At 36.0% G+C, this 16653-nt stretch overlaps 1 protein-coding gene across 3 annotated transcripts in view; it reads right to left on the bottom strand.

Moving 5' to 3' along the window:
* Positions 1 to 16653, bottom strand: part of Spata6 (spermatogenesis associated 6) — an 84968-nt gene that overhangs the window by 23861 nt on the left and 44454 nt on the right. For all 3 annotated transcript variants that reach the window (XM_028786738.1, XM_028786729.1, XM_028786746.1), the window contains 4 exons: positions 14292 to 14585; positions 12094 to 12181; positions 8128 to 8168; positions 1650 to 1834 (listed from right to left, as the gene is read on the bottom strand). In XM_028786738.1, the coding sequence (XP_028642571.1) occupies positions 1650 to 1834; positions 8128 to 8168; positions 12094 to 12181; positions 14292 to 14585 (608 nt within the window). The remainder of the gene's footprint in view (positions 1 to 1649; positions 1835 to 8127; positions 8169 to 12093; positions 12182 to 14291; positions 14586 to 16653) is intronic.

Here is a 16653-nt window from a genome sequence, read left to right on the forward strand (position 1 = left end):
TAAGAGGGACATGGGGAAAGTTGTTGATGTTTAGTCTTTTGCTATGTATTGCAATGCTAAATACTAATCCCCATCCTCAAATAGACCCAAGTGATGCTATGTAACCTTGACCCCCAAGTTATCCCTGACTGGTGAATAAAGATACCTACAGCCTATAGCTGGACAGAAGAAGATAGGCAGAGTTTAAGTTCCCAGGCTTGAGGTCTAAGGATGGGACCACAAGAAGGAGATGGGGGAAAGTGGAAGAGGAGGAGGAAGAAGATGGAAAGGGGAAAAGATGCTATGGGTTGGGAGAATCATGAAAACATGGCTATGAGAGCTGGCCAATTGGAGTTAAGAGCAGCCCAGATAGAATATGACTAGCTATAGCTCAGGGTTATTGATGGGGAAATAGAAACTAATAGCTAAGAGGATAGATATCTGCCCAGCCCAGCTTTATTGTTAATTAAGGCTTATTATAAATATAAAAGCTGTGTGTCTTTTATTTGGGAACTGAATGATCAAAGGTGGAATAGAAACCCCAATTTAAGATGAAATATTTACTAAAACAGGGACTCAAAGGGAGGGAGAATAGAGAAATGATGTAAATATAGCACTCAAGCATGAAATTCTCAAAAAACAAATTTAAATTAAATTAAAACTATTCTGTATGTCCGTATCAAGTGGCTAGTATCACATACATACATTACCCTCTTTTCCCTTCCCCCTCCCCCAGTCCAAATGCTTACAAAGCTAATGGGGAAACAGATAAACTTATCAGTTCAGAGCGGGATGTTTTTTTTTTTTGTTTTTTTTTTTTTTTTTCAGAGCGGGATGTTTTAATACAGCAGCCATAATCTTGTTCAGGGTAGCTGTTTTCAGCAGGACTATTGATAGAGTTTCTACAGCCGATTAAATATTTGTTAATGAATGAACTTAATATGTTTTAAGAATTGAGTGGCTACTGTTTTATGCCATATATAAACATGGGATATGAGAGTCAAGGTGTTAAAATTGTATCTCTTGTGTTTCAAACTTTTCTGTTAAAAAAAATAGACTAGATTTTTTAATGAGAAAAAGCAGTTTTATGTAAAATGGTGGGTATTTTTCCCATGCCCACATATAACAATCCTTCTGATTTGGGACACAAACATTCTTAGTGAGAGAGCTAACCTCTTTCCATGATTTAGATTCTTCTCGGTTGCTGGCAGGAGGTAAATGAGAAGCCAGATACCACACAATAAAGCGTATTTTATCCTTGGGACTAATCAGAAAATTCAGTGTAGACTATTTGTATACTTAAAGACAAACCAATTATAATAAATCACCAGGGGTTTCTACTAAAACAACCTATCACACATTCAGATTTTCACTTTTAATAAATTAAATTAACTAATTAGAAATAAAGAGCCAGATCTGGCTAACAAGCTTGTGTCAAGTGAATTGTGCTATGGAGAAATACTAACATAATGTATTAATATATTTGAAACAAACAACTTAAGTCTCAAAATCAAAATTTAATTTTATAAATAATTGTTTCATATGAATATGCTGTTTTCTGTTTCTAGTGCTGAATATTCAAAAACGACAGGTGTAGCCCAGGCTGGGTTTGAACAAGTGATCCTTCTGCTCAAAATGAAAAGATGAGGAAAAACAGAAACTACACTTACCTTTCCCTGAGAGAGGCTCTATTTAGCACAGGGCTTGCACAATGCTTTGGTGTTGTTGAAGGTGCTGAATGGACTAGTAAGGTCCTTGCAGAATGCTGGGGCTTGCTACATGTCCTTGGGCTCAAATATTCTTCACACCTTTCAAAGGGATCCTCGAAGTCTCTCCCATGTGGTGACCTGATAACCTGTTAAAAAAAATGTGTATCTATCTATATACATACATACATACATACACATACATATATATACTTACTATATAATTTTTAATTTCTTTATTTTTTATTTAATTAGAATTTTTAACTATTCCTTTTATTTTTTGGAAATAGTAATTATATCAACCTTCTAACACTTTCCTGCCTCCAAATGTTCCTATATACCCCCTGCTTTGGTCTCTTTCAAATCTATATTGTCATTTTCATTAATTGTTGTTACATGTATGTTTCTAAATATATAAAAACAACTTGCTCAGTCTGTTAACCATTGGCTAATCAACTGATGTGCTCTTCCTGAGTAAAACTATTCCTCCTACTCTGAGCATTACTTAGTTGCCTGTAGTTCTTTGTGTATGGCTGAGGCTACTTGAGCTCTCCTCCATCCACTTAAGCATATCTATTGTCCTTATTCAGGTCAAGTTTAGATATCATGACATGATAAAATTTCATTAACTCAAAACATTTTTGAGTAGTGGTGGAACAAGTATACAGCTTGGTGTATATAAAATAAAGAACACATATGAATGAACCACAGATTGCTTAGTTTAGCTATGGTGGTACTTGTATTCTAGTAGAATTCCAATAAGGTGAAGTAGTTTTAAGACATAAACATAGAACATGATGCATACGTAAAATATGAAGCATTCCAAGGAGTATTAAGTTTCACTAAAGAAAGTAAAAGAAAGGAGATCAGAAATGCAAGTGTGGAGTGGAAGCTGATGAAAAGGAATTGTTTTTAAAGGAGCAGTCAGCAGGTGCCTCACAGTAAGGAGGCCATCGTACTAAGGATCTGAAGATACAATAGCCACATTAGGGAATCTAGCCAAGTATCCATAACAGGCTGATGGAGGAGGAGAGACAATGTGGTACATACACACAATAAGAGTTTCTTTGAGAAATAAGAACACAAAATTACATCATTTGAAGAAAAGGATGCAACTAAAGTTTGTCATGTAGAGTTCAACAAATCTAATGATGAGTAATGCATTAAGGGAAAAATATGTAACTAGTGAAATAGGAAAATCCAGAACACTTGCATCCATATGGCTTAACTATCCATATGTGAAGAACTAAAGCCCACCTTCATTTCACATGACTTCTCCTGAGAAGGGAAAACAATACTGATTCTTCTCTTTGTGTGAACAAGCAATTCCAGTCTCAGAACAGAAGAATATTTCTTCACTGCTCCACTATTATGACTTGAGAAGCCTCTAGCCTCTGTGTTTATTAACCCTAATCTTTTATATACAAATGTTGTTAATTAGATTCTCATACTAAAAGCCCCCTATTAAAATGTTCATGATTCCAAACTCTATAAATATCATCTCTTAAACTTTCACTTTCAGAGACACTACTGTCAAGATGGTGCCCTCTTTCTACATTATGCCCTAAAAAGCTTCCCTTAAAATCAACAGAGCATACAGATTGGGGGAGACATCTAGTGAATTAGCTGTTGACAGCTCTGAGCCCACTAAAGTATACAGATGCAAAGATCTTAGACACAGATAAAAACCCTCAATGGGTAAATAGCACCTTCCTCTATTATCCTCTAAGATCCTTTCAGCGTCCTTTCTCAGGGGTCTCTCTAGCTGCCATGGTAAAATAGCTCTTGTAGTGGGTTTGTTACACCAAGTTCAAAGCTAAGTTCACTGTCTTCCAGGACTGCAGAACCCTCTTAGTGATATTTTCATGTGTTCATTAGACTTGAAAACTGGTAATGTATTGCTAATAGTTCTACAATAGAACTGTCTGGTATTTTGTATGAGTTTATAGGAGTAAGTTTCATGTACATGAACAACTGTACATTGCTAAATTCATCTTTGAGCTGTCCAGGGAATGAGAGCTTTAGCTGTTCTCATTGCAGCAGCACCCTAGGTTACTTCTCTGACTGTTGTGTTTTGATTTGCCTTTTGGAATTTGCTGTTGTTTGCCTGCTGGCTTTCTTCACAGGTGAACTGCCTCCTGGAGAGCTCACCTCTGACTTTCAGAATCATAGATTCAAGTCCTAACTTTGAGATCATTTGGTTGAAGTCCCAACATAGTCAGCGAGCACTGAGAGACTTTCATAGGCTTTTTTTTTCTCAGTTTGTTACATGCTCCTTCCAAGCCAGATTTAAACTTTTCATATGTAATAAGGCTTTTATATAGATTATTTAACATTAATAATGAGTCTGCTCATTTTTAAATGACGAAATTTCACCAATGATTCATTAGAACCACAGACCAAGGTTCTCAAGATGCCTTCCAATTCTGGAACATGCTAAATCCTTTAGATTTTAACTGCTAATGGTCTAATTCTTACATGCTGTGAAAAGGCCCATGTGATAAAAGTTTGATCCTCAGAAAGGATTCATCGGAAGTTGGTAGAAGCATTAAGTGTAGAGCCTACTAGAAGGTCTTAGGAGATGGTAGGATCTAGTGTACATCTCTCATGCACTCTGGCTCCTGATGGAAGTGGGTTGGCTCTGCCACATGCTTGCACCATGATATGATACCTTGCCAAAGCAATGCTGCCAATGAACAGTGATCTAGAGCCTGGAACTCTGTGAGTCAGACGGGTTTTTTTTTTTTTATAAGAAATTATCTCAAGTATCTGTTATGATAATCAAAGCTGTGGCTGGAGGATTGGTTCAAGGGGTTACAGCTTTGCTCTCGAATAGGACCCAACTTTGGTTCCCAGCACCCACATGGTGGTTTACAAATACCCTTACCTCCAATTCTATAGTATCTGGTGCCCTCTTTTGACCTTCATGAGCATAAAGCATGCAAATGGTACACATGCAAGCAAAATACATACTAAATAAAATAAGACCTACAAAAAGTTTAAACTAATGGGAAGGTGATGAACATAATGTCAAAGCATCATGTATATCATCCCTGGTATGTTTTATGGCCCAAATACACTGGATGCTATGAACATTCACATTACTATGGAATGCCAACAAGAATGGAGATGATTTCTAGTTGTGTAACAATTTTATTTCCAGCATGATAGTTTCAGTCACAAAATCCTTGTCAAGGGTCAGGAAAGAAATTCAAATCTAGAATACCATAGAAACCACTAGACATCACCAAACTCAACTTGTCCTCCAGGGTAAAGATATTGCTAAGAAACAACCTTTTCCTCAGGGGAGGAACTGTGGTCAGTTCTTGGCAACCAAACATAGACAAGTCCAGGCTCTTAAGAAACAGAGCCTTCTCCATGTCTACAAAGGTGCCTGTGAAGTCGAAGATTAAGAAGAGCCACAAAAGGGCTAATGCATAGGATTCAACCAGAAGTTGAGAAGCACCTTCTATTTATTAAATGATTAAATTTTAAATCTCTACTGTATTTAGCTTCTGAAGTTAAGAGTCTTGTTTGTATAACAAATAGCATTACCCTGAGCAATTCAGAAGTTGATATTTTAATATACTACCCTTAACATAAAGTGAAATATTCATTTATGCATTCCTTGGGAGCAGGAAGCAAGGGAACAGACATTTGGGGATAGAAAAGTTAAGATTCATATAAAACGGCAGCAAAATTTTTTAATAAAACTCTTGCCTAAAATAGATCGGAAAATAGACCACATAACTTCCAAGCTTATGTCTCTAAGGAAACAGCAGGGAAGAAACATGAGTTGCACTGGTTCTTATCTGCATTTAGCAACAGCTCTCATGAAATAATGAGCTCATATGAAATCAATTTGTGTCCATCAACAGATGAAAATTGGGAAAATGTGATATAGTGGAATATTATGTGACCTTAAAAAGTAAGGAAGTCCTGCTATTTGCAATAAAATGCATGATTCCAGAAGTCATTTTGATAAATAAGCCAGACACAGAAAAGCAAATGACTATGACCTCACTTACCTGTAGACTCTGTAAAACTATTCATAGAAGGAGGGTGTAAAGCAGAGACCATCAAGGGCACAGTGGGGAGGCCTTTGGTATAAAGGACAGGGTTTCAAGTAGAAAAGATAAAGGGAATGCAGAGATCTATTGTACATGGTGACTACAGTTAAATGTAGGGACTTACTATGTGAAAAGTACTAAGACTTTAAATGTTCTCATCAAGAAGCTATGTAAGAGGGCTGGAGAGATGGCTCAGCAGGTGAGAGCACTGACTGCTCTTCCAGAGGTCCTGAGTTCAATTTCCAGCAATCACATGGTGGCTCACAATCATCTGTAATGGGATCTGATGTCCTCTTTGGGTGTGTCTGAAGAGAGCGACAGTGTACTCACATACATAAAATAAATAAATCAATACAAAAAAAGGGAAGCTATGTAAGATATCAGATATTAGGTAGATCTAATCACATGTGTACATAGATATACACACATGCCCTAATATAAATGTGTGTATATGTAAAACAAATTCTGTATGAAAATATAAAATTTTTCCATTTGCACATTAGAACAGCTGAGGAGTTGTAGGGAGAAAGTGATGCTCTTAGGAAAGAACTAGTTTGAGAACAAAAATTAAGAGATACAGAGTCAGAAAAAGTTTAAAAAACACTGATGGTATAAGGTTAAGATGCAAAAATGATGTGAACATTAAAACAAAAAAAAAACACATTAAAAGTATAGGAACAGCTCAGCATCCATCAAACCACTTTCCCTATGTAACTGTAACACTAACACTGTAAATACTCAAAATGTCCTTTGAAGATGTCTTCTCCAATGAGGACCAATATACATAAGGCCGAACTATACATAAGAAGAAAGAAGACACTAGTTAAGGATGGATTAAACAGTAGAACAAAAATGAAACTAAAAGAATGAGTATTTATGAAAAAAGATGATTATTAAGCATCTACATTAAGGAGAATTGAATTTGTTCAAAAGACCAAATCAAGACTGAAAATTTAAAAACTGTCAAGGAGGAGACAGAGGCTATACCAGGTGTGCGACACCCTCAGGATAAGAAGGATGCGGTCATCCCTCAGCACAACCATCATTCAAATCCATCACTAATTTCTCTTTTCTCAATGAATATTGAACTCCAACATATCCTCATGTTGCTTTCCTTCTGAAGATTTACTCGTCTCTCCCTTCCTATATGTCTCCAGAGGCTTCAAAAAAAAAGTGCCCTTTTCTATAAACTCTCCAGAACACTCCAAGCTTCACAGTTTTTTTCCTGTTGAAATCCTTTATTTCTCTACTACCTGTGTATTTACCAACTAACTACTATTTGTCCATAAAATAATCTTTTATTCTTTCCATAGTCAATGTGACAGATGCATTTCCATGAAAATCTCCATCCTGGATAAAGAAATTATCTATGAATTTATTCCCCAGTCATTGTCTCCAAGGGAAGCCCTAAAAGTAATGACTCTAGAGGAAGGTAGAAGATTAAAGCTGTTTTGAGGTGCAGTTCTTAGTAGAACACACTGGGAAAAGTGTCTTCATATCTATCTCTAAATAAACTAGTCAACAACAATCTACTCACACAATTGGCATTATACATGTGTGTGTGTGTGTGTGTGTGTGTGTGTATATATATATATATTATACATGTCATATTATATATTAATATACTAGATAATAGCAATTATTAAGTAATATTAGTAAAAATTATTGATATCCTAATACTTATTGATTAGAAAGGACTGTAAACAAAGATGAAAATAAATAATTACAAACTATGTAGCATTAATTAAAGGAAGTGAACAAAGAAAGTCTGCCTTTAGAATAACTAAGAAATCCTCATGATTCCATGTAAGATACTAGACATGATGCTATTTCTCCTGTGTACGCAGGTATGTATGTGTAGATGTTACATACATATATAATATATATGTATATACATGTATGTGTGTACATATATATAATTTAATATTTAAATGCATTAAACACATACTCATATTACACATGCAAATACATGTGTATCTGTGTGTGTGCATATATAATATATTACATATATGCATTAAATACACACATCATATTACACAAGCCAATGTTTTTGTACATAGTATACATGTACATATGTGGGTCTCTCTCCCCCCAATCTAACACACACACACACACACACACACACACGAATTTCAACAATTAGTCCAAATAGATAATGAAACCCACAGCATATCTGTAGGAAGACATTCAGAGAAGGCCTATTGTACCTCCTTGGCACAGATATCAAAGCCATGACATGACATGCTATGTCAATTATTGCTTTCATGTTATTTTATAAAATGAAAATGATCATTTCTGCCAGGATTTGTATAGCAGAAATATACTAATGCTGTCTGAAAACCAGGGAAGTTGTCATAATTGGTTTAACACACCTTGTAGTCCTTGGATCTGCAGCAGCCAAGATGAGGATGATCTGCAAAAGGTACAGAACAAAGGATCAATTATCAACATTAGAAAGGCAAGAAATGAGCTTCATTAGAGTAGGAAGTTATTATTATACAGGGACATAATATAATTCTTTTTGGTAAACCAATGAGTCTGAAAAAAAGTGCAATTTCAGTCACTAAACCAGTTTACCATGATATGTTCCTTATATCTACAGCATGGCACACTGAACATGTAGACTTTGATGAGGAGCAGCTGTCACTGAATACTTCCGGCTCCAAGACTAACCCTATGGTCCCAATCCTTCTCCTTACACTTTTAGGTCAATATTACGAATTTGTCTAATGTCCATCTTTTATAACATTGTCTAAAAGTTGTATATTACTGAAATTGCTAATGACTAAAGCAGGATTAAAAGCAAAAGGGGAACTAATTCCAACATCAAATTCTAATTCAAGCAAGCCTGGGCTCAATTTCTAATTCTGTCACTTTAGATATATTTTTTTCCAGTCAAGTTACATACTCCAAATCTTTGATTCAGTCCTCATTTCAAAAGCATGAAAACAATGCTTATCTATGTCAGAATCAAAATCCAGACTTACATTATATAACCTGTGAGAGATGTCAGTATAGTAGCTACCAAATAGTAGTTTTGAAATCAAATCCTAAATCTCTCCTCAAATAATGACATCATAGAGTAAATGGATATTACCTAAATAATTCACAAAACTTTATTCAAGCTGGAAGTATTATAATCTGTTAGATTGTTAGATTTTCAGTAAGCAAGTCAGAGTTCTAATTTGTTATCCCCCATTACATATTCTAGTCAAAAGTTTCTATATTTTATTCTTTCAACTTTATCCAGAAAAACACTATCTATAGGTATCAAGACACAAGATAGTTTTTATTTAATGTTTGTTTCCTTGATATCTTGAACCATGCTAGATGTCAGTGAAAATATTAATGTATTTCACACAAGGTTAATGTCTCAACTTACTATCAATAGGAATCAAATTCTTTCAACTATTCTTCAAAGTTTTTTAAAAAAAAAGTCTAAGTCTAGCTCCTCTACAAGAAAATACACAGCAGAAGAAATCAAAGTCTAACAAGGTCATTGTTTAATTCAAACACACACACATACATACATACACACACACACACACACACACACACACACACACACACACACACACAAAGCTAGGTTTAAAAACTAAAATGATAATCCCTGGCAACTAGTATATACCAACAGTTTCCATATTAACACACTGGTATGCCTTCTGCTTTTCACAAAACCATTTATAAAGTCAGGATAATTTGACAGCCTTATAATTTTCTTTCATTTTACAAATTAAGCTTATACTTTGACGTTCAGTTTCCCAATGTTTACATTTAATCATTCTCACCAACAATTAAGAACCAACTAAGCTGTAAATGAGGAGACAAAGAAGATAACACTCATAGCCTATGGACATGAATTCAATCTATTTTAGTTACACTGTATAATGTTTGACACCAGAAGCATAAAAGAGTAGGCTAGACATAGAAAAGGTACAGGCAATTAATGATATAAAATGTATCAGAGGGTAATTCCTCAAGGCTGAAGACAATAAAAAAGCTTTGTAAACCTGGAGGAACTTGAGTAGGGCATAATAAATGAGACTCCATTTAGGAAAAGTTTGAAGGAATAGAAAAGAACTAACTCAGATACTATTTGTGATCTTGAACTACTTCAAACATATGGTTTCTTTACCTATAAAATAGAAATAATAAGACTCTAAACTTTCATAAAGTTTCTATGATAATTAAACAATGAAATCTAAGTAGTCGGAATAGGTGCTAGCAGAAAAGATTCTTAAATTTTAGTTATTGCTTCTTATCCAATGATGGCATAAAACATGTTAAAAACTAAATATCTGTACCTCCTCCTATAAGATTCCTATGATGAAGCCCTCACTGTCAGTGTAATAGTTTTCTGGGAGGTGATCCCATTTAGATGAGGTCATGACAGTAGGCTTCAAGACATAATCATTGTTCTTGAGAAGAGATGCTAGGATCTTGTTCTTAGTCACTGTCTTTCTTGCTCTGTCTTTCCTCTCCCTCCTCCCTAAACAAAGTCAAGTGAGTACTGAGTGACATGGTAGAAGATAAGCTATCTTCCCAGCATATTGGTCATGGCTTTCTGAAGCTCCATAAATGCAGATTATGTCACAGTCATCTGCTTATTAAATGAAGCATTCTACAACATTTTTGTATGTCATCACGGGCAGCCTAGTATAATGAATATAATCAGAAGATTTTCTTATTAACAAAAATTTCTGAATATAAAAGTATATTTAGACATAAAAACCTAACACTAAATTGTGGATTTCTTAACCAACTGGATATGATAGACAGCTGAAAGAATCAAATGCTAAATAGCAACTAACAATCAGAAACAATTCCCTTCTATGCCAGCTATAAGAAAACCAGACCCATTGAATCTCACAGAATCATTCACAGTAGGACTCTTGTAATAAATTCACCTCGACACCCTTTCTCTTGCCCTAGCTGAACCTTATCCACAGATTTGTATGATTCATTTCCTAGGGAACAACTGTGACCTCAAGCAAGGATTTAAGGAGTCTTACTCTAAATTTAAGTATTTCTGTATAAACTCATTCTTTTTGTCAAAGTAATTCTCAATCAAGCCCCAGTCTTACAATTATAGCTAAGTTTCTTATGTGTCAATCTCTATTTGGGCAACTTCCATGGTGCTCAGCTACAAAGGACACTACAACATTCCTTTGTCATGATGCCACAGAAATGTACTTTGCTCTGTAAATTCTTTACTTACTACAGAAATTCCTTGATGTGACGGTGTATCCGCTTGAATATTCAAACAGCCTCTGCTATGTCCTCCTTTACCACCTCCCACCCATGATCCTTTATCTACTGCCCACTCAGGACATTAAGTCTGGCCTTTGCTGTCCTGTGAATCTTCATAAAACAAAGGGAAATGTGGTTGCCATAACTCACTCCCTATAACCACATGCAAAGCTAGTATATGTGGGTTTAAGAAACAAAACTAGAGTTCAATATCTCTCTGACCTGGACCAACAGTCCATTCATTCCCCAGTGACAGGCTTCTGAGAGGACAAGGAGATTGGGAAATAAGGAGAAAGATCAAGTTTGGGATCATGGGGTCATACACAATCTGTCTTATGCCAAGCAAGCTTATTAAAAACTGTAGCATCTTATAGTCTATTACAGGAGGGAAATGTGACAGTTAGCAGAAACTATCATACAATGGGACTAAGTCAGAGAGAGGCTAATCAAACAATGTTGCATAGAGGGAACACAAGATATCTCAAGAACATTACAGACTAAACACATAGTGGGCTTTGGGCTGATAACCATAGCAACTGGGGTAGGAAGAGTTGGGTTCTCAGAATCTGAAACCACAGATTACCCAAAGCCCTGGCTCCAGGCCATTGGCAATTCTGCCAAACATATTTCTGGTTTTAAAGAAGAAGCTCTGTGTTTGCATGTGTGTGTGTGTGTGTGTGTGTGTGTGTGTGTGTGTGTGTGTGTGTGTCTTTCAAACCCATAACTGGGTTATTTCACTATGGTGGTTCTTAAAATCTACTCTATGAATTAACGCATGTTAAAATGAGAAATGCGTTTCATAGTCAAATTAGTATAGAAAATGTTGAGTACAACACAAGTTATTTTTACTGAAAAGTAGCATAATGTTCAATAGGATTAGTTAATACTCTCAAAGAATAAACCACTTTTAACAGCACAGAAATCTTATTCTTTCTAGGAAGTACATATATAAGTCTACAACAAGTTGTAAAAAGTTTTATCATGATATCCAATAATTCAGCAAAAAATATATTTTCATTTATCAGTGCCATGTAAGACTTGACATCAGCACAGGTAGCTATAGTAGGAAAAATATAGCTTCCCCTTACCACTGTGCATCCTGACCCATCCATCTCGTTCACAGTCTCTGCCAGGTGATCCAAAAAAATTGTCAGTCCTGGGACTTGGGGGATCAACCTAGAGGAAAGAGGATTTGCAGTGTGAATGAGCACTTCAACCTTCCCTTCCGGTTCTCAATCTTACTGCATTGCTAAGCAACTAGCAAGCATATGCCACACAGCAGGTGAATTCCACAGCGCCTCTGAGTTCCAAGGCAGAGTTTAATTGCTTATGTACAATTCATTTTTAACAAAGCTGAAATTAAATGCGACCAAAAAGAACCAATTTCCAGTTAAGAATGTACTATCCTGTTTCATAGTTTGTTTTTTTTACTACAATGTTACACACAAATAAAAACATCCTATGGTGACCTCCTCTGCCTTCCTTACAAAGAGTCTACCAATTTCCTACCTGTCTTAGCAAACACTCAAACAGTGCCTTGCTTTTTGTTGAGCACTTTGTAGTTGACCTTATTTGTCACCTACATTTTCTGACTAACAATAAATATATCACAGTGAGGTAACAAATCAAAAAGATGGGCTACTGACCAAAACTAAAACCTTTTCTGAATCAAAGAACAATAAAATGAGTAAAAAGCTAACTTGGGATAATGAAAATGTAGGTCACATGTAGTAAGAATCTTGACTTCCTTAAAAACCCAGTTATGTAAATATGTTTTTGTTTTAATACCAGGTGTTGGATATGGGGCTGCTTCAGATTGTCCACAGCTGCTAACTGCTAATTATGATTGTCTTTTCCTCTACAAGGGGCAAAATTTTTGACAGCTGCAAATAGTTTATGTCTGGAATTTTGGTAACACTAGAGAGGGTATAAATTCGATAGCCTTAAGAGGGCCTGGGGTGGCTGCTGTTCCTCCTGCTGTTGCTTCCTGCTGATGCTTTTGCTGTTGCTGGATTGCTGGGTTGCTTTGCTGGAGATCCTGATGAGAGAGATTGGACTAGTCCTAAGGAACCCAATGCCCCTAATCAGCAGGAAGTAGTCTAACGAGCACTATGTCCCCCTTTCCCCTCCCTTCTCTCTCCTATCTAGTGTTGGGGGATTGGAAGGGATTGGTATGGAATAAGGGTTGGAAGGGTTGTAGGTAACAGAACCCAATGAAGTAGCCCAAAAAGCACTCCAATACTCATGTATCTGATAAGAAATTATTACCTAAGTCATATGAAGAATTCCAACTATAGCAACAAAGAAAAGATTGTCAAATGAGAAAAAAACCTGAGTAGATACTCTAAAAGATAGTCACTAATACATGAGAAGATGATTAACATCATTATTCTCTAGAGAAATGCTAACCAAACCACAATGAGATGCCACTCATGCTAAGAGGACTAAGGAGAAAACGAAGCAGGCTTGGGCTAATGCTTGCCTGTATCCACAAGGCCCTTGCTTCGTTACTTTCACAGAAATATGGGGGGAGGGAGGAGCAAACAGAAAAGAGAAGGTGCTTGTGAGAAGGTAGGAACTACAACCCCTTTACACAGCTGGAATGTGGGAATGTACATTGTACAGGCACTCTGAGGAACACTTTGGCAAGCCTTCAGGTTCAATTTACAATTGTGATACGACTTAACAGGCTTATTCCTGGGTCTTTACCCAAAAGCACTGAAAAACAAGGATTTATTCAAATACTTGTACACATATCGCTCATTAAAGCAGTGTTTGTAGTAGCCCAAAGGCCCTCCTACTCATACCTATCAATCAAGGGCTGGCTTCAAAGATTGAAGATCCAAAGCTTTCCCAAAGGACTTACTCTCAAGAGGACACCTGCTTCCACTATTACTCTTTAAAAGGCTAGAATGGGATCCTTTTTATAAGAAACTTTGTTTTTTCCTTTAAAACCCTACTTTAGCATTTTAGTATCGGTGTCAATTACAAGTTCAACTGTAGAGTTATAACACTGCCCACAGTGTAAGGTGAGAAGGAATGGGTACTTAGAAGAGCTGATATGGCATTCATACTAGAGCTTGATCTGTCAGTATTAAAGGCATAAAGGGGGAACAAAAAGCATATTCATTGGATTTTATGTTAGTTTCTACCTCTAGCCAATGGCTAAGAGTTCAAGAAAGAAAATTATTTATATGAGCTACTTATTGAAATCCGTTTCAGCATAATATTTTAGTGGCAGTGTAGATTTGATAAGTTTCAAATGGAAATGCTTATGAGCACATACATGTCTAATCACAAATGGAGGCTTATCTGTTTCCTTTTTGAATTCATAGGGTCCCAGATTTAAATGGGCCAGCCGCCGCCGGGTGTCTTCTGAGAGCTCACACATTCGTCTCTTTGTGTAGGGAGATGGAGAATGTGACTTTGAAGAAATTGTAGGCTGTTCGTAGTTCTTGGTGTTTATGCAGTATTTACTCCTCTCGGGTGACTTGGACTTTTTCTTCTGTGATCTTGATGTTCTGCATTGCAGTCTGCCGTGGGATTTTTCAACTGGAGCTGAATGGTAAGTAAATTTATCCTAAAGATAAAATATAAATGTTCATGTGGACAGAAGGTACTTTCTAAAACTCTACAGATGGAAAAAAGGCATTTAAGAGTAATTCAAAGTATACAAAAGGTACCAAAATCAACTGGATCTATCATTATCTGTGCTGACCCAGAAAAAAAAATCAAATCCATATTCTCCCAGTTAAAAAACGCTTATTGTATCAAACTTCTTTCTAAAGTCTAACATGGGCTTAATATAAATTAAAGGCCAATGCTTAATCACTTGTAAAATTCCAAGAAATACACTTATTTTCAAAATAAGTCAAAAGTTTATTTTTCAGAAAGCTAAGAATATAATACAAATAATGTTTATTGTTTATATTTACATATCCAAGTAATAGGCTATAAAGTTTTAAAAAACTAAAAAGCCCATGCTGAGTACAATGTGGTCACACGTCTGATCCTGGCTAGGATGCTGAGGCAGTATGCTCCTGGGCAACAAAGGAATCTTGTCTAAAAATAAACTCGTCTAGCTAGTTGTAAAATCATGAAGAAACTACGAAAAATAAGTCTTATTCATTCTCCTGTTATCATGTATAACATATGTACAACACAACAATCTAAAGTACTAACTAAAATAACTAAAATAGTTATTTTGCTGAAGTGTTTTACTTGAATTATATACAATATAGAGCAGTAACAGATCCAAAGCATAACTTGACAATCAATAACAGATAAAAACACCAACTTTTTTCTGGATCTATATTTTTTATAAAAGTAAATATGCATAAAACAAAGATTATAAACTTTAATAACTAATACTTGTATTTTGTTATAAATATGGTAGCTGTCTGAAAAATTTTAAATTTATAATAAATCTGTGCCAGGCTCAGCAACATATAACTACTTATCTAGCTATGGGGAAGGCTGAGGCAAGACAGCTTCCGGTGGCTCAGAGTTTTAAGTCAAGATGGGCAACATAAATGAGGTCCTGTCTAAAGTAAAATACGACATAAATAAAAACGAATCTGATAGCTCCAGCTTTGCTGCTATTCAGGTAATCATTCATTCTGCTACACTGCCTTACAAATGCCTTCCTATTTAGATTGGAAGTAAATCACATATTTCTTCAGACACTCTCTAGAGTCATGATTTTTAGCTGGGAAAACAAACAGCTAAAGATCTTTATCTTCTTGACTTCTGTCCCTTAGAAAGCTACCAGTCCAAATTTCTTCTCCACTTTCTCAACCCCTTCCCTATGTACAAGGACTAAGTGAGAAAAATATATATGTGAATCAAAATAAGAGCCAGTTTTTCCGAGTCAGAAATACAAAGAAAAAAATCAGAATGTTTCCATTGAGAATAATCTCTGAGTTCTCTACAGGCCAGTACATCAGGTCATTTTCTTCTCTGCCTCTTGATGTTCTCCAGGTCCTTCTCCCACGTTGGTCAGTGGCTCCACTGGGTATGGCAGGCCTCTTCTCCCAGTCAGCCACCTCTATGACATCACACTGACTCTCATAAGTGAGACACTCTAGAACCACAAAGGTTTTTTGAGGTTTCCTAAAACATTCATGCAGCACTTCAAACATCTAGATTTTGGCTCAGCTTTAATCAGCTCTGTTAACCACATCTTGAATTTCTCCTCTGAACAGTTCTACTGTATCTGTTGTCTTTCACAAAAGTTTGTTTTCCTAAACTTATTTCTTCTATGATGTGTCTGTGATTAACCCCCATGTCCTATCAGTCTCTGGCCTTCTATCTCCTTGTTCTTAATACATTGTTGGCTTCCAGGCACAGCCAAATTCCTAAAGCCATGCTTGAGTTGTTTTGTACATACCCATCTCTGATTATACCCGATCTCAAGATATCATCTTTCTTCAGTACATTTTTTGGCCTATATACATTTTCTTAATGAAGTTACAAACATCATGGCATCCATTTCCAACTCATAACGTCCAAACATGCCCATGCCTTAATGCCCCTAGTTTTGACAACCAAAACTTAAGATACTGGCTGTGTATACTCTTACCAAAATGACTTCCATGATTTCCTTTCCTATATCTACACCCATGATAGTTTCTTCCCCAGAACCATAC

This window comes from Grammomys surdaster, unplaced genomic scaffold, assembly GCF_004785775.1.
Source record: "Grammomys surdaster isolate TR1022 unplaced genomic scaffold, NIH_TR_1.0 100, whole genome shotgun sequence".
Lineage (NCBI taxonomy): Eukaryota > Metazoa > Chordata > Mammalia > Rodentia > Muridae > Grammomys > Grammomys surdaster.